General features: G+C 40.8%; 1 protein-coding gene across 1 annotated transcript; it reads right to left on the reverse strand.

Annotated features, from left to right (window-relative positions):
- Positions 1-225: 225 nt before the first annotated feature.
- On the reverse strand, positions 226-19,007 carry ddhd1b (DDHD domain containing 1b). Its single transcript, XM_034195695.1, has 13 exons — positions 18,008-19,007; positions 16,220-16,396; positions 15,075-15,203; positions 14,397-14,544; positions 14,194-14,303; positions 12,192-12,298; positions 10,772-11,028; positions 10,240-10,312; positions 8,320-8,469; positions 8,052-8,116; positions 7,735-7,913; positions 5,873-6,130; positions 226-4,267 (listed from the first exon to the last, which is right to left on the reverse strand). Exons 1-13 carry the CDS (start codon positions 18,738-18,740, stop codon positions 4,083-4,085), a joined length of 2,571 nt encoding a protein of 856 aa, XP_034051586.1. The 5' UTR covers positions 18,741-19,007; the 3' UTR covers positions 226-4,082.
- Between the last annotated feature and the right edge of the window lie 360 nt (positions 19,008-19,367).

A 19,367-nucleotide genomic window follows, 5' to 3' on the forward strand; every position in this document is an offset into this window, starting at 1 on the left:
TTCTTATTATTGCCATTGATAGGAGACATCCTGAATTTTAGGTGTGTGCTTTCATTTTACTATGTGTCATTTCTCCTTGCTTAGAGGACAGCATCACTAAAAAATGGCTCAACTTACCCCACTCTCCCCTACAGCTATGTAGATTATGTATACTACATTTAATTAAAGTAAATGTATTCGTTTTTTCAGTGTGCTGATAATAACTGAATGAACGGAGAGCACGGGGGAGGTGTACTTCTCCTTTATTTAAAGAAAAATCAAAGGTCTATCAAGGTAAAGCACCATATCATCTGAGAAGGAACAGTACAGCGAGGGGAGACGCAGTGATCATGGCAACAGAATGACAGTAACCCTAAATGCAAAGTAGGACATCTCATTACCTTTCAGTCAATAAAGGAATTTGACCTTCCTCTGAAGATGTTCCAATACTTCCCTGATTGCACAGTTCAGCTGTTACAATTGGATACTGGAAAATGGCACTACAAAAATTGTTTAACATGAAATGTGAACAGTCCATTGTCCAATTAGTCACTGATTGGTGAATAAACTTGGTCGTGAGATGATATGTTCTACATCACTGAATGTGATTTGACAACAGTTTTTTCTGCCCAACCATTTATCGAGAGAATGTTTATTTATTTTCAACTTGGTGAAGTGGAATTACCTCCAGCCATACGCTTGAACGCATCGCAACACCACATCGGTGCTCAGGAGGACACACTCCTGTCACTTCAAAACAAGGAATCTCTAGCATGTGTTTGGGTTGCTTACATATGGCACAGGTGATGGTGGATTGAGTTGCTCCACATGGATACCCACTAAATCCTATGACATTTACAATAGACATTGAAACAAGGAGAAATAAAGTCCTGTTTAGCATTTGGGTGACATTGGAGCAGATGGAAAAAACACCATCAGCCACCAACCAAACTCCAGCAGAGACTCAACATCCAGACTGTTAGATAATAACTCATAGTCATAATTCAACCTAATCCCTATCCTTTAAGCAACATTATGCATTTATTTGGATTCAGGGAGAATCTTAATGCTTGCTCACTGATGCAATTTTTTTAACCAGTTTTGACAATAATACGTTGTGTTTTTCAAAGTTTTACCTGATGCACATCGGTACATAAGTTAAATCTGCGTTTTTGACGAAGGAGGCTAGGTGATGCTGATGTGAATGTAGTAAACAGAGATGTTAAAGGGATCAATAGCTCTGTAGTCTGTAGTAGACTGGTTGAGATGCATTTGGATGGAAATAACCTCCTGTAACGCTTTAATATAAGTTCAATAAACCTTTGTTCAAGTGTTACCTGCCTCTCACGAGTGGGTGCTAACTACCCAGTAAGCAATACATTCCCCACAACTGAAGTGCTAATGCATACTTGTTGCATGTGATCATAATTCAAAAGAAAGATAATTGAGTTAAATAACAAATCAAGCTTTTGAGATGCATTTCTGTTTGTGTAGGTGACCATTAGAACAGACTTTGGATGAGTTGACTGTGGGTGCAGTTGGAGGCCAGAGGGCATTGTTGGGAATGTAAACAATACACATACAAACATAACATAATGAACATCCAAAAGAAAAACAGCACTGTAAACATGAAATAATAACAAAGCAATAAACAAAAGGGTACAAATATACAATTGTAGGCTTCATTCATGGCTGGTATGAGTGTTCCATTTGTAGCATTTCATAAATCAGCAGGACCTTAATGTCGGTTCGCATGCTGATCATGACTCAAAAAGAGAGAGAATCTGTACATGGCACATATCCAAACCATGCTTCGTTTGTAAGTGTGTATTAAACTTCCTTGAAAAACATTCAAATGCTTAAAGATAAATACATAAACGAGAAGAAATCCATCCTGGGTCACACAGTATTCATATTAACAAGCAATATTTGACTATTTATTTGAACTGTTTGACAAATGAGTGATCCTTTGGTACGATACCTCTTAATAAAATACAGGAAATCATGTGCAGTGTTTTAGTCTCTGGTATGTGTTTAACAGACTGAGATTACAGTTATGGCATAATCTGGTAAAGAAGTATTCTGTTGGCAACTCAAGAATACTAGGCTTTTTTATCAGTTAATCATCAGTGTGTGTCCTTAATTCCTGACAAACAACAGTTCTATGTAAACATGATGATACGAGAGTGGAGTAAAGTCGATAAGGATAGGTTTTGATATTTTCGCTGTGCATACATGCCGTGAAGGGATCCTACCTGAAGCGACTCTTCATGCAGCAGCAATGCTACAATGATCTTATAACCATCATGTACATTTACATTTCTTCCATGTAGTGTTGCTCTGCTCATAGAACCACAACCTAGAGTGTCATGTAGTATGTTTAGATGCACTCAAGAAACTGGCTTACACAAAGAAACAATTTGGGTGTGTAGGAAAATTCCTATTGAAACTGATACTCACATACAGTAGTGACTGATGTGAGGTGTGACAATCTTTTTGGGCTGATTGTGCAGTGTTGGCATATCTAGTTATGCCAACACTGAAAAACTGAAATGTTGACTTTAATTCAATGTATCATGTCGACAGAATTCACTAACTGTATTGCGTTCGTTGAAACCTAATGAAAATATTAGGTTAAACTTAATATTATTGCTTTCAACTAACCTAATATAGTTATATGAAAATTGTTGACATACATTTGTTTAATTAAAGACAACGTTTCAGTAAGCCAGAGCAAATTACAGATAGTGTGTTTGAACGACACTCAATAACAAAAAATAGAACCCTTGGTGTTCATTTCCATTACCATCAGACTTTAGATTGAATTGAATTACAAGGATGCATTGTAACTACTAATGTTTTCTCCTTTCACATTGACACCTTTTTGTCTGGAATCTAGCATGTAAGAAATCTAAATTGTAAAAAAAACAAATACAACCTGGTTACATGAGTGCATATAAATGGAACCATCCTGAAGGTAGCAACTTTTTAGCTTAGCATTGCACGTTGAAAAACAGAGCCTATGTGTTTTCTATTTAATGAGTGTAGCTACAGTGATTGTGTGTTGAGCACTGCCAAAATGCAGAGGAACTACAATCAACACTGTGCCTGAATGCATCCTGTTTAGACACAGAGAAGCTCTGAAGCTACTGATGCTATGCTAACGTGCTGCTCTCACACTGGCTCTGCGAAGGAGTCTGTTTTGAAGTCTCTGCCCTCTAGTGGTCAAAATCATTAAATGCTGACCTTTTTTGATTGTCTGCAAAGTATTCAGGTTTTAGAAAGCCTTGTCCATGTAGTGCATTGTGTGTGTTTTGTTCTCATCTGAAGCATGAGATTATAAAAAACACTTTTCACAGGAGCACAGGGTTGACCTGGATCAAGCACTGGGGCTTTCTATGGCTACAGGTTCAGCATCACATTCACAGTGAAGGAGCAACAGAGCTTTGTGATTGGACGAGTAAATATGATTGGTCACTGGCACTGCAGGGTGCTCTGCCCAGGAAACAGCTGTTGTTGAGCAGGAAACAGGAGAGTAGCTCAGTCTGTAGCAAAGGTCACATTGAGGTTCTGTCAGTTTAGATGGCATTGCTAGCCGATATGTAAGTCAAGTAATGCCACAAAAAAAAAAAGTGAATTAAATTGCTGTTGGATGAAGTATGGCAAATTTAAATAAAAATAAAATGTTATAAAGTTTTCATCTTATTACAGCCAATATTAAATTAAATCTAGGGCTGTAAAATAAAAAATGGCAAAGCTGTAGTGTTGAACCGCAAGCAGGGCTTTAGACTAACCCCTTTCCAGTCAAATCAACTACTTGATAATTGATTATTGTTCGATGACATTACATTTAAAAATAATAAGTCCTCCAAATTCTCACATTTCCAAATCCTAGAATATATTAAATAATTTGTTATTTATACGGTAATATTTCACAAAAATCAAGCTGAGAATTCTGATTTTGAATTTTGAAAACTTAAGATGTAGAGACGGAATTTTTTTGTTTAATGTTCCATAAACTGGGCTTTCAGTCTATATTCAAAAGGGGCGAATAGAAAGGGAAGTGACCCCACCCGTTATGGCTCCATGTGTCAGTTTGCATGCTACGAGGTCTCTGGGCTGTCCTCTGCAGGCTCTACAGGCTCCTGTGGTCTGTACATGAAGGTGAGGAGGAACAGTGCCACGTCATAAGAGCACCAATAGGCTGTGTGTGAGGTCACTGCCGACCAATAGCGGCTCTCCACCAAGCCCTCCCTCAGCTCGAAGTCGATGCGTCTCTCCAGTTCCACTAAAACAGAGGAGAAGACGGATTAGTATCCAGCTGCACAAAGAAATGTTCCTTAGTGGTTATCTGGAACCTGGGGGACTTCAGCAGTATTGTCTCATTGTCTCATTGTCACCATAGTAAGTCTGTATTTTTCTCAACTCTTAATAATACTGACATTTATTATTTACAGTATGACGGATATGTTCAGGGTTAGACAAATAACAGATGATATTCAGTAAAGTTGCCTCTACAGGAGCATAAACTTTGATAATATTGACACTTAATTTGAATAGTGAATATTGATTGTGTTGCTGTGAAGAGAGTCAGTTATATCGAGTTCCTGGCAGCACACCATACTGATAACTTGAACTCCACCACCAACTGTTCAGCCATTGATAAAAAGGGCCCAACAACTCCTCAGGAGACTTTAAAGGGCAAGTCTCCCCACGCCAGTCCTCGCCAACTCCCACAGGGGCACCATTGAAGGAATTCTGACCTATAGCTACGCTACATGGGTTGGTTACTGAAAGCACCAGCTAAACAGGAGAGTAAAGACACCTCACAAGATCAATGGTGCCCCCCTCTTGTTCCTGCTGGAGATTTACCATCAACACTATGTTCACAGAGCCTCCATCCTCATCATGGACCCCCACCACTGTTACCACAGTCTGCTCCCTCCTGCAGTGTTGGCAGCAGATGTGGCAAACCCATCAGAGCGCTAATTAGCTCTCAACCACAGGCAGTCAGGGTCACCAACACACTGTGCACCCCCACTGACATCCGACCCCCCTACTGAACCCCTCATTAGTGCTATGTTCCCCCTTTGACATACACCACTTGTCAAAATGTACTGAAAGATGCACTTGCAGTGTTCTGGTCACTTTGTGTGTGGTTTGTATATGGTTTCAGTTGTAGCGATTGAAGCTTGTTTTGTTTTTTATGCTGCTGCAATGCAAAACATTCCCAATTTAGGATCAATAAAGTACATCTTATCTTATCACTTATCTTAATCTTCTTTTTGCACTTTTGTCAGCAAGGAGGATATCGTTTTATTTCTTATGTATGCAAATACAAAAAAAGAATGGCAACGAGCTTGAGAAATGACTACAGGAAACAGAATACATTGTATGGTTAATTTACTTGGACTGTCATATACAGCTGCAGGCAAAAGCTGGAAGAAGTACTGCATTATTTACTTACGAAAAGTAAACTTCCTGTATTCAAAATCATACTTAAGTAAAAGTACAAAAGTATTAAGTAAGTAAGTACCAAAAGTGAAAGTACTTGTTATGCAAAATTGATCTTTTGAGCACCAAATATTTTTAAATAATTGTAGTAAATGTGTTCATCACGGCGATGTTGCACTTGGTAAACATGGAGTATTTTAATAACTTTATCTATAACTATGTAGCTAAAAGTATAATAACTTATAATAATGTATTGATTTAAATGTTATATCAAGAACCTACATCTTTAAAGTAACAAGTATCTAAAGATGTACAACATTTTGTGGAGTACAACATTTGCCTACAAAATGTAGTGGAGTAAAAGTACAAGTACCTCAATGTTTTGCTTTAGTACAATACTTGAGTAAATGTACTTAGTTGCAGGTAGGTTTGTACTCACACGAGGTGCTGTCCATGACCGCTGAGATGGACTGGGACATGACGGGCTCCACCTCTGTCCTCTCCTCCTCGATTTCTTTGTCCTTCTCCTCGGTTTCTGCTACACTTACTCCTTCCTCTCCTGATGCCACTGTTTCAACCTCAGAGGCTCCGCCCTCAGGATCTAATGGCTCCTCCTCCACTCCGCCCACCTGGCCACTGGAACGGGAAAAGCGGGAAAACAGGATTCCTCCGATTCCCTTTCCAATACTGGCAGCACCTGAGGGGCATATAATTCACTAATTGAGTTATAAATAAAGTGGCGCAGTGAAGACATATTTCTGTCATTTGATCCGGGAACGTATTATTGTGGTGTGATTATTAAAAATAAATCTGTGGTAAAAAAACGTTTTTGATACTTACACGTTTTGTTCAGCAAGATAATCTTCACGTATTAACACCACTTTATGTTTTTTTAACAACATATGCATCCACTAGTAGTAACATGCTATTGTTAGGCTATAAAGGAGCTAAATCATTGTCACATGGCTACTCATCACCACAGCTAAGCTAACAGTGGCTAATGCTTGATGACGTTGAGTAGTCTCATTTAGCCATTTGTAAGCAACTGCCATTTTCATAACACAAAAAAGCTTTGGAAGTTTACAAGTGACATACTTATTGGTGGGGGGATTATTCCTATAGAAACCCAGTCAGTATTTGACCTAATACTCCAGTGGGTATCAGACTGTCAAAAAAATAGCAGATTTGTAAGGCTTGTACTGGACTTATATATGGAAGCAAACAAGAGACAGAAGTATTTGAATTTGATTAGACACCAAATGTATAGCATTGAAAATAATTACTTTGAAAATCATGTATCTGAATTTTTTTTATGTGAAATGAAAATGTAAAACTTAAAGTTAAAAAAATTTGAATCTTGAAATTCAGATCCCAAAAATTCAAGTGAAAATAATTTGAATGCACAATTTTGGTGTATAAAATTCGAAGTAAAAAATGTCGGTGTATAAAATTCGATGTCCAAAATTGCAATGCAGCATCATCCGGGCTACTCAGACAGGATAAGCAACCGAGCTTGAATGCAATCAAACCGACTTCTGGCCTATCAGAGCACGGCTTTGTCAGTCATGTGATCACAACAACCCGGGAGAAAAATGACGGCGAACAGTGGGGCTTGGGTAAGTAGTCAGTTTGTGCTATTTATTTGCCTTTAGTCCCGCTTTCCTCTGATGCATAAAGGAAAGTAACAGAGACCAGAGTTAATTGCTTCTATTGATCTGTTGAGCCCCTGCCTACTGTCAACTGCTTGCCTTGCTACAATATCAGCAGTGCAAGCAGCTCCTATTCCTCTCAGCACAGATCAGGCAGACAGTGAGTGCTTCCCAGGCATTCAGGGCCTTCCACAAGGATATGGAATTGCAAAGGAAATAAGAGAAAAGCTTGAGAAAGAAATTGTCAGTAAAAGCCCACATTTGGTGGACTTCGGCACAATGTAATATGGCTTTTTCATAATTTACATTGATCTTAATTAGTGCTTATTTCATATTATTTGTTGGCTAGTTTCCACCGTGGAGACGGGCTACATTTCCTCCACGCTGCAACAAACCTGTTTATCTCTGCTTGAGACTCTGATATTTTTGCGAGTGTAGCGCAAGAGAAAAGGGACGTTTGATTTATTTTACCTGGAAGACCTGGAAGTTCCAAGACCTTAAAGTAACGCAAGTAATTCGATAGTTTTGTGCTTAATAACTGTCATGTAGTTACTGCTGTTATCAACAGTAACACGTTAAATAACAGACAAATGTAATCTGATTACTGTAACGTGTTACTTTGTAGCGCCTTACCCCCAACACTGGTGCTTACCCATGATGCTGGCCTTGCCGAGGCTGGTGATGGACTCTCCGTAGTGCCGTCGGACCTGCGGGGGAGAGGTGCAGGGGCTGGGGATGCTCTCTGAGTCGGACACTGAGGCCGTCTCCTTGGGGGGGTTCAGCAGCGTGGGCCGGACCTGATCGTACCGGGTCGGGCTGGTGGTGTTGTACCTGTGTTGTGACCACATCAAGAGAAGGAGACAAGCACTGAAGACAGTAGGCTACATTTTAGTAGATTTTTTTTTTTTTTAAATGTACAGGGGGATTAATTAATAACCAGCATCTGTTATAAATAACAACTTGTCTTACCAGTGGATTTGAACAGGTGCAATGTTACTGTAGTGCTTTAAGATGAGAGGCTCCAATCTATACGCCTGAAACAAACAAACAAACACATACAAATGTTAGAGCAGGGTTTCTACATTGTATCTGAATATAACTGCCTGTTTGTTATTTAGTTTACATGGATTTTTGTATGTAATCTTATAGCAACACCAGCAATTGTTGGCCAGTGGGCTACTCATCAATAAATGTCTGCTGATCATAAAAGTCAGAATAGCGACACAATTGTGCTCACCACAGGGTCTGTGGGATGGAATATGTTGAAGAGGCGTTTGCAGATGGATGTGGGGAGAATGTGGTCCTGCACACAGCTGTTTCCAGGCCGGATCCCCCGCAGAGCCAAGAAAACAGCCAGAGGAGAGCCCATGCAGAAGAAGTTTTCTACCTGCAACACAGAGAACACAGAACAGCAGAATTCAACAAGAGATCAAGAGACTCATGTAATGCCCCGGCCACACGAGGACAAAAACGGCCGTTTGCGTTACTGTTTAGTGTCATATAGACCATTCGGCCATACGAGGACGACCGAATACGGCACTAACCGACTGAGGAAACGATAACGGGTCCCAAGGTGGATAGAACGGCATACGCAATGCTCTGGGGGGTCAAACAGCTCCGTGTGTGCGCCCTATACGATCATTTTCTGATAATGATTGCGCAATAGCCCCGCCTCTCCCCACCTCTGCTGCTCACCTCCGCTTACCCCGCGCCATTGCTGATGTGTTTCGCCACCAACAACAACAACAATGGCGGATCGCAGAGTTGCTATCGTGCTCCGGACGTTACTGACCATGCTACAGTTCTTTGTGCAACATCTACAGCAGACTTACACATCCGGGGGGGATCTTACTCGCTGCTTTTGTGGATATGTACTGCAGCTTCAGCGATCATTTTCTGATAATGATTGCGCAATAGCCCCGCCTCTCCCCACCTCTGCTGCTCACCCCCGCGTCAAAGTAAACTGCACACTGAATTCAGATTATTTATCTTTCTCTCGATATGGACATAAACGCGAGTGAAGTCTAATCTGACAGGACGGAGTCACCTCTCAAACTACCTAAACTAGTTATAAATATGTTTATTTTTACTGGATCAGCTGCTGCATGAAACAGACACTGGCGCTGTCCAAAGAGAGGGAGGAAAAAGAGAGGCTCCGTGTATTTTTATTATTATATTATATAGAGTCATTATTCATTTGTTTTAAAGCTCAATAAATAACAAAGAAGACCTTTGACCGGCACTTTTATAATTTTCTCGGAAGATTTAAACTTTAATACACGATGACTGGCGAAAAACTCTGCCCGGTTCCCTCGGCCCCCACCGCGGAGAATAAACAGAAGGGCAACCATGACAACCATGCTTCTTCGCTGCTTTTGTGGAGGAAGTTACAGCGCCACGTACAGGCTCCTGCATATGTACTGCAGCTTCTCCAGCGGTTGGAGCTAAACGGAGCGGTCTCGTGTGGGCAGACACTATCCGGATGACTATTGCGTGTGGACGGAAGCTTTTTTGCGATTGCGTTTGCGTTAATCCTATGCGTTTAGCCGTTTTCGGCCTCGTGTGGCCGGGGTCTAAGGCTCTCAGCTCATTGACCAGTTACATAGCACTGTGGCTGTACTGGGCCACTATGTTAAATAACTGGATGGCCTACCTGCCTATCAGCCTTCCATCTGTGCACAAATGTATCTCGTGCCCTCATTGGTCATGTGCGCATTCGTGTGTGTTGGAGGAGGGGCTCTGTAAGGAAGTCTGAAGGAAGTGGCTGATTTCTTTCGGCTGCGTACTTTCAAATTCTAGCGCACTCGAGCTGGTTTCTCCAAAATTACATACCCCACCTTTAAGTGAAATATGTTAACTTAATACATTTAATTATAGTCAACATTTCAGTTTTTTCAGTGCAGAATGAATCAGAGGTTGTATGGAGTCAGATAAGCGCCAATAATGCATATAGAAGGATTCAAAACATTTATTTTGTTATTTCTCCATAAAACAGTTTTTCCTTTCACACAAAGTAGTTGTATAATAGCAGCAATTGTTTATAGTGGAAATAAAAATGCATAACAAAGTAAGATACCTGAATGTGTTTTTGATGCACGCAGAAATCCATACGAAAATGTAACAGGAGTCCATGAATCAATGTACTTAAAGTATTTACCTTGAATTTCAACTCTGGCACAGCAGAAGAGGAAGTCCGCAGACCCTGGAACTGATCCTCTAAGTCTCTCAACCTGGGATAATAGACACAGAGATTAGTGTGCAGAGATGAATGAATGTAAAGAGGCCAATCTTCCTAAATCATTATGCTGGGGCATCTTCTTTGCAGTGTCTTTATTGATCCACATAATGTCTTAAAGCTAATGAACACACTGAAGTAGGAAAAACAACTTCCCAACACTAGAGATGGGATTATCAAAGGATTGATCTACATGTTTACCTATTATATACATATGGAATACACATTCTAAAGTTTCCTGTACCTTCTTACTGAAGTAAACATTTAGCATTCAGTGTCTTCCTATTTAGGGTGTGGCAGTGATGATGTATTTTTGTACACTGAAGAAACTGAAATGTTGACTTTAATTAAGTGTATTATGTAATACATTTAATTCAAGTCAACGATTCAGTTTTGTCAGTGTAAATGTGGAATCAACTTCCTCGTTGTTGGAGATGAATGAGCGGTGCAGTACCTGAGGCGTGTGAGTCTCAACTGCTCCTGAAGGTGGCGCTCCTCACCATTAGGCCAGCGGGCCTTGGCCTCCTCCGGGTCTGGCACTTCTTGATGATGAAAGCGCACGGGGTCCCAGCCTGTCATGATGTCGAAGGTGATGACGCAGCCCAGCGAGTGAGACACAATCGACACCTTCCCGTTTTTCTCAAAGTCCGGATTTCGCGAGCAGAAGAGCGAGTACAGACGATTCAGCTCCAGAGTCAAACCTCTGGTGATCTACACACACAGACACACAACAACACACACGTTTGAGAGGCATTCAAAGACATAGAGCGGTGCAGTGATGACATATTGTTGTAGGCTTCCCAAAGTTAAGGCTCAAGGGACCCCCTGACAAAAATCTATGGGATTTTTCTATTGGATTTTTGAAAACTGCAGAATCTAAGACCTTTAGAAAACACATGTTTATCATACTTTCACTTTTTTTTCCAGCAGGATCATCTCCACATATTAACACCCCTTTTATAATTTTTGAAGAGCAAATGCAGTTGCCTGAAGTAAAACGCTAACGTATTGCTTCACTACCACTAAGCTAAAGGCGGCTAATGTTCGGCGTGATGACGTTTATTATTCTATTTGGTCACTTGTTGGCAACCTCCATTTTTATGACACAAAGAAGCTTGACATTCATGAGTTGGGTAATTATTGATGTATTTTATGTCGTAGAACAAAACGGGAAAACCTCACGGGGGGCCTATTCTGCTTTTGGGGGGTTTCCCTCTCCCGTAGTGTGTTATATTTTTTTGTATGCATGTAAATGGTCTGTAAAGGCTAAAATCCCTTTGTTGGTTCCAGAGGGGGTCCAAGCCCCCCCTGTAACCCCTCCATTGGACTCCTTTGTTTTCTGCTTGACCACATTGTAAGATAAGCTAAGGGGCGGAACATCTCTTAGCTGTTGACCAATACCAACAGAGCTAGCCAGCTAACCAATCAGAGCAGACTGGGCTCTGGTTTCAGACAGAGGGTGAAAAGATAAAGAGCTTGTTGAACATTAAAGCATGGAGACATGGATGCACAAAATACTAATATGAACCTGAAAATGAGAATAATGGAGCCCCTTGAAGCTTGTTTTAACAACAGAGGTTTAGGACTCATTCTTGCATTCCTTGCTATGTGTCAATAACATATGAATATATTTGATTGAGGCCTAAGGGTCTTAGCGATTCATGTATTCTTTCACAGTCAGGAAGTAGACCACCATTTAGAGCTGGATTAAATCAGTTTAACCAGGATGTAGTTAATGTGGGCTCAGTGGACTTAGTTTCTGAACTGCCAGCATAGTAACAAAGTGCAGCACCACATCTGAGGGGGGACAGAACGAGGCTAAACTTCAGTCAGTGTTCACTACAGGGAAAGGAGAGCTGTAGTGTCCGTCTCACCTCGTCTCTGTACAGCGGACTGGTGTAGTACATGATGTCCATGGCGCTGCTGTTCAGCATGTCTCTGAGGCCCCGCACTTTGTCTGGGGTGATGGAGTCCACCCTGTCTGCAGGGAGAACACAAATACATCAAACCCAACTGGAGGACAATCACAAAGACCATATGTGTAATATTGTTTCATATTCTATTGAAAACAATGTTATTCTTAGTGTTTAAAAATATACATTTGAATGTTTTACCAATTCAGAAATACATGTTGTTTTGTCCAACCTTTTATTCTAAATCATGATAACTACCAGCGACGTGCAGTCAGGGGAGGCAGGGGAGCAGAGCCTCACCTGTCATACTCCAATGTAACGCAAAAACAACTAAAGAAAAACTAAATAGTAATAATAATAAAATGTCTCCACTGATCTGTGTTGTAAGTGTGATTTATGTTTGATTCCAATCGCTTTTTATAGTCAAAATCAGCAAATTTGCCGAGCTCCGCTACAACTACGGGTAGCGATGAGAAGTGAGGCAGGGACGAGCTCTGCCTCTCGTAAGCCCACAGTAACTGGCTGGAGCGCGGGCACTAATTTAACGCGGGCACTTATTTTGTGAGCGCGCTCAAGCCAGTTACTGTGGGGTGAGGTGAGGCACAGATGAGATCTGCCTCACCTCAGAATGCGTCACCCCACAGAAACTGGCTGGAAAGCGGGCCCTAAGCGCATGCCTGCACCATCTCACTGTATGTCACCAATGTAATGTTTGTAGATCCCTTTATTACATTTATCCTCGCCATCCATAGTCTCTAAATAACTTATTTCACGTATATATGATATTTAGGCTCGCTGGTCTCATCATACAACGACAATGAAAAAAGCACCAGGGGAGGCAGCCATAACCTCTGCCGCACTGAAGGGGGCGCAAGTGAGCCCACAGGTCCTTGTTGCTACTGTTATTCTACGCAGAGACGCAAACAACAAACTAGACTTTTGAAACTAGAGGAAGATAAGGAGGACTTTTACAAAAAAGTAATAGAGATTGTTGTCCAGAAGGATAGCATGGACTTCATCTTCAAGTCAAGGTAAGACCACAATTGTAATGAACATGGGATCTTACTAAGAAAGAACAATCCAATATTTAGATTTTGGGTATCCTTTTGTTGAACGGTCTTGAATTGAAGCATCAGACTAAAAAAGCTTTTGAAAATAACAGAATATTTCGATTAAGGTCAAAATATAATATTTGTAAATCTGACTCTGAAAGAGTCAGTGCCTCACCAGCCATGAACCTCACCGCACTTCACTGATAACTACTGACTATGACATCTGGAATTGACATTTAATAGTGACATATTTGAACAGTCAGAATGTTGGCTTTTTCAACATTTTTGTTTTAGAAAAGATATCACAAAGAAACATTTCTTTGAAATTGGATATTTATGATCCCTAGAGGATACATATTTGTATGTTTTTTGGTGATGTTCTAACCCAGTTAGGGATATCCAAAGGCAACAAAACAACCTAAATATATAATAATCCAATCATACATTTGTTTGATCATGCCCCTAAAAGGATAAACCCCTTTGATATTTAATAATCCAAATGACCTGTTTCAAGTTCCAATTAGGTCAATACGACTTTGTATCCCCACTGTTGGGGGGATTTCTTGTGCGTTCCCTTTCACACTGCTTAATTCAATATTTATAAATTCCCTTGAGTTCACTTTAGTCAGATTGTTTCCTCTCAGCTTTCATGGCTTCTCCCTGTTTATGCCCAGCCATCAGCAATAACCATTCTTTGTGTGTTTCCTGAACATTTTTATTTTATATGCCATATTGACATTTTTACTACGCCATGTCTATTGGCATTGGTTGTAATAATTGAATAGTGAATAAGTCTCAGTTCTGAATTCAATAGTGTAACTAGGCTTTTTCCTGTCATTTTAAACATGTAAGGCAGAACAAACTCTGAACCAGTTTTTGTATTGGATGTGGTGAGTCGAGGTGCAGGGTACCTCCATCCAGAGCCAGCTTTGACCTCCACTCCACAGGAAGGAACTCTACATGCTCTGTGGTGCGATCTGAGAAATGCTTCTCCTCCATCTTCCTGGCAGCGTCTCTCATCCTGCCCGCCAAGACAAAACAGTCACTTCAAGATTCATTCTGAATCCCTTTTCCATTATCTGTGCTTCCAATGGGAATTTGTTTGATCTCTCACATGCTGGTGTTCCTGATGATGCGACCCTGGTCCATTTTCTGGCCAATGCCATGCACCACAAAGACGATGTGGGTGGTTTCGGGTGGGGTGTCCTCAGGTGCCGCCTCTTCCACGTATCCCCGATGGAGACGTGTCCCGCTGCTGGAGGCTGAAGACATGAGAGGGCACATTATTAACTGAAGTGATGTTTCTCCACAGCAATGTGCCTGCGTTTAATTTGGGTTGATGTCTAGCACCTCTTTAGGGACCATAACCCAGTCCACAGTCCATACTCGGCCCCTGCAGGGGTCCGAAGCCAGGTCCCCAGGGTCTGAGCTACAGCCTATATCTAAATCAGTTCTGTAACCTGCAAATTATAGTCACGCTTTAATTAATGTGTTCATTGGTTTTAAGGGTCAGTTCTCCTAAGTTACAAACATTGTCTCTCTTGATGATGTTAATGTGCGATAAAATAATTGTTGCCGTTAATTAATGCGTAAACTTTCCTAATTTTTTGTATATGGATTTTGAATTACATTTATATAAAACAAAACAGTATTTGTGTGTGGATTGAAAATTACTTTTGTAGATAGACATTTATTTATACATCCAGAATTGCATTTGTAAATCCTTCTGTGTGCAATTATTTATGTTGACACTAATCTGACCCCATATGGGACACACCGCTCACACACTTACCTTTAGAGAAGCCCAGTTTCTGTGTGACACTGCGAGCGATCTTGGAGGTGGTGGCGTCGCTGTACAGATACACCTCCTCCACGCTGTGCCAGTCCACGTGACTCCGGCTCAGTTTCCGGCTGTGGATGGCTGGGTGACAGTCACAGTAATTAACAGCAAGTGACACACTTTATCCAGCATAATTAATTTACCGTTCCCCATGTGGGTATGTAGAGTGTGTGTGGGGGTATGTGTGACAATCAGGCTGGAGGAATAACGGATTACATGTAACGAGGATTCATAATCAGGATACAAAAATAAATATTCCATGACATTAACATAACAAAAATAATCAGATTACTATTATATTTTTTTTTTTAAATAGAGATTAGTAGCAGGAAACTAGTACTCCAAATGTTTTCATATCAAATATCTTTCTTTTCTATATAAAATACTCAGATTACTGATTACATTTATGGACAAGTAACTAGTTATTGTAACGGATTACATTTTTAAAGTAACCCTCCCAACCCACCAATTTACAAACAGACCTCACACACCCTCGTCTTTTCTTCTCTTATTGGTAGAGCTGGAATAACATTATTACATTACATTGCATTTAGCTGACGCTTTTATCCAAAGCGACTTACAATAAGTGCGTTCGACCAGGAAGACACAACCTTGAAGAAAACAGAATCATATAAGTACATCAGGTTTCATAGAGCCAAACATTTCAAGTGCTACTCAACTGGCTTTAGATAAGCCAGTCCTTTATTAGTATAAGTGCTTTGTTAATAGTTCTATCGCTCGAAGTGGAGTCGAAAGAGATGAGTTTTCAGTCTGCGCCGGAAGATGTGTAAGCTATCTGCCGTCCTGATGTCAATGGGGAGCTCATTCCACCATCTTGGAGCCAGGATAGCAAACATCACCTGACTTATTTTGTGTCCTAGTTCTGAATCCCGACCATGTTCCCAACACCTGCAGCTTCTGTGCACATTTATCTCCACACACACACACACACACACACACACCTATCTACCTGTCACACACACACACACACACCTATCTACCTGTCACACACACACACACACACACACACACACACACACACACACACACACACACACACACACACACACACACATATATTTCTACGTCTTCCTCACCATCCTTGCTGTCCACTGTGGTGTCCACCACCTCCATCTTGTAAGTGTCCCTCATCTGTTGCCCTCGGAAACGGGCCAGGTACTCGATCTCGATGGGGTCACTCTCGTCCTCCTCCAGGGGAAGCCACGTCCCGTCGATGAACCACTGCCCCCTCATCACAGGGATACGGTCTTGCTCTGAGGGACACCACATCATGTTGACTTCACTGATTGTTATAGGCTTGCTCTAATTCCATATCTTTATCAAAGTACAGAAAACAGATACTTTATGGGATTAAAGAGATGTTAAATGAATGAGACACAGATACGACATGGGGTATAGTTAGGGTTAGTGAAAGGGAAAATCAGTGAATTATTATCTTTGGCAATGAAAACATTTAAAAGACAAGAAATCAATGAGAACGGTATGGAAAAACTGAAACGTTGACTTTAATTAAATGTCCTATGTCAACAGATTTCACATAACTGTATTAGGTTAGTTGAAACAATAATATTAGGTAGTTAAGTTATTAAATACAATATTTGGTTCAACTTAATATTATTGCTTTCAACTTACCTAATACAGTTATGTGAAATCTGTGGACCTAATACATTTAATTAATGTTTTTAATTTTTTAAGTGCACTGGGAGGATGTAATATGTTTAGACTGTTCCACTGTCATGACAACTGTTACTTTCAATGGTATCAGTAGTTTGACTGTTTAAATAGTGGCAATAACAGTAGCAGCAGAAATACAAATGATGATATTGAAACTATTTTTACAAGAAAGTTTGGCTGTGTGCCAGAAAACACAAAATGTTCTTATTTCTGATAGATAAATAGTGAACAAGAGTTGCAATCATATTTGTATTTTATGTTTAGGACTGACATTTTTGTAAATTCAGCAAAAAAAGTAATCGCAATACCTAATCAATGTAGTCTTTAAGTCATTATGAAGCAGAAGCGTTTCAAAAAATAAATGGCTGCAGATTGTCTAATGTAAGAATGTTCTGTGTTTGTTATCATTGTAAAGAAAATGGCCTATTAGCACATTTAACTGATACTAACAAGTAACTGGTAAATTGACTCATTGTCTTATTTTAACAATTATGAATAGACGTTTTAGTCATGGCAGAAATAGTGGATGAAATCGTTTTTATAGGTTGTATTTAACAGTTACAGTTACTATACCCTGCCTGCAGTAAATAAAGTAATTAAAATGAGTTCCACCTTCATTCACCCAGCTTTATAAACAAATGCATTAATTGTAATCAAAACATACATGGGCCAATCTGCACGTAGGCTACTTTTACTTTTTGTTCTTTACAGTATATTAAGAATGGCAATACTTGTATACTTTACTTGAATAACAATTACAAAACGTGATTTTCGTAGTAAAAGAGTATTCCCTCTGGTACTTCTACTTTTACTGAAGTACAAGACCTGAGTATTCCTCCACCTCTGACAGCAGCCTACAGTACAGACTGTACAGTACAGACAGTACAGTACAGACAGTACAGTACAGACAGTACAGTACAGACAGTACAGTACAGACAGTACAGTACAGACAGTACAGTACAGACTGTGCAGTACAGACAGTACAGTACAGACAGTACAGTACAGACTGTGCAGTGCAGACAGTACAGTACAGACAGTACAGTACAGACTGTGCAGTGCAGACAGTACAGTACAGACAGTACAGTACAGACTGTGCAGTACAGACAGTATAGTACAAACAGTACAGACAGTACAGACAGTACAGACTGGTAGCAGTAATTCAATGGTGTTAGTGTATTTGAACAACTTACGGTTCCAGTAAACGGGGTAACATTCCTTCTCCTTGATATCCACTTCATAGAGCCCCCCTCTGACACACACTGCCTCCACGCCGATGAGGATGTCGTCCGGGTCCCTCATCTCGTCTGACCCGGAGAGCCGCTGCCCTCCGCAGCCCAGCACCGGCTGCTCCGCCCGGACCCCGTCCACCGCCCCGCTCTCTGCCTGGGTTTCCTCCTTCCCCTCGGCCTCGGGTGGTTCCGCGGGGCGGTTGACCTTGTCTGGGTTCTGTTCACTGAACCTCCGATAGACAATCTCAATTTGTAAAGAGTCGTGTCCGACGAATGGTTTCCACGTCCGCTTGTCCTCTTTGTAGAACCAGCGGATCTCCTCCGGTCCCAGCTCCGTCACCACCTCGCCGCGGTGCCGGGAGCTGTTGGACCGTATGCGCTTTTTGGTTGTCACATTCCCGTCACTTTCCGTGTAGTTTGGGTCCAGATACGATGAGCCCGAGTACTGTTCCCCAGCCAGGCCCAGCATCAGGCCATCCGGGGACAGCAGCGGCAGGTGTCGGTCCAGACCGGGCTGCTCCGGATCCCCTTCCCCGGCAGCAACACCTTCTCCCATCGGAGTGTCGTCGTAGCTGGTCACAAACACATCATTTGCCATATCCCATTCACTACTGCTGACGGAGTTATTCTCCGAGCTCTGTTGACGGATAGTCGGTGTATCCTTCATATTGCTCATACTTTGGCTAGAATACATGGAAATAGCGTCATAAAAATGTCCCTACCGTCAGACTATTACACCAGATTAATGATTCCCTTCTCCCCATCTGGTAACATCTGTATGATGAACCGTTCTGATCCCGACCACATCTTTACCATTATCGCTTCAGGTTTAACATATTTACCCAGACGATTTGAACATCTATCACCTTCTTTCCTGACTGTCTACACTGCTCGTTCGCATTTGGGTGAAAACTGCTGGAATAATAACGGTACTACTAGCTAGGATGGAAATCTCAGTCGCTCCATGATGTCAAATTAATGACGACACACCGAGCTTCCTTTTCAAACCTTCAAAATAAACTCCACTACTAATTTCAGAAAAATAAAATAAATGTACATTTAAAAGACAAATAATGTATTCCAAGTAGCTCAAATGTGTACTTTAGAACAGTACTTGAATAAATGTACGTAGTTATTTCAACCACTGGCTTTTACTATTGTTTACTGTGTAATTGAAAGGCGAAATCAACCATATTTCAAATTAAAGGTCCTGCATGAGTCGGCAGAACACTTTTTTTTTTTTAAATATGATTTGAGAAAAAGCTCAACATATGTCTAATATAAACATGTGATTATAACGCAAATATCAACTTAATTAGTG

The sequence above is a fragment of the Gymnodraco acuticeps genome, unplaced genomic scaffold (genome assembly GCF_902827175.1).
Source record: "Gymnodraco acuticeps unplaced genomic scaffold, fGymAcu1.1, whole genome shotgun sequence".
In the NCBI taxonomy this organism is placed as follows: Eukaryota; Metazoa; Chordata; class Actinopteri; order Perciformes; family Bathydraconidae; genus Gymnodraco; species Gymnodraco acuticeps.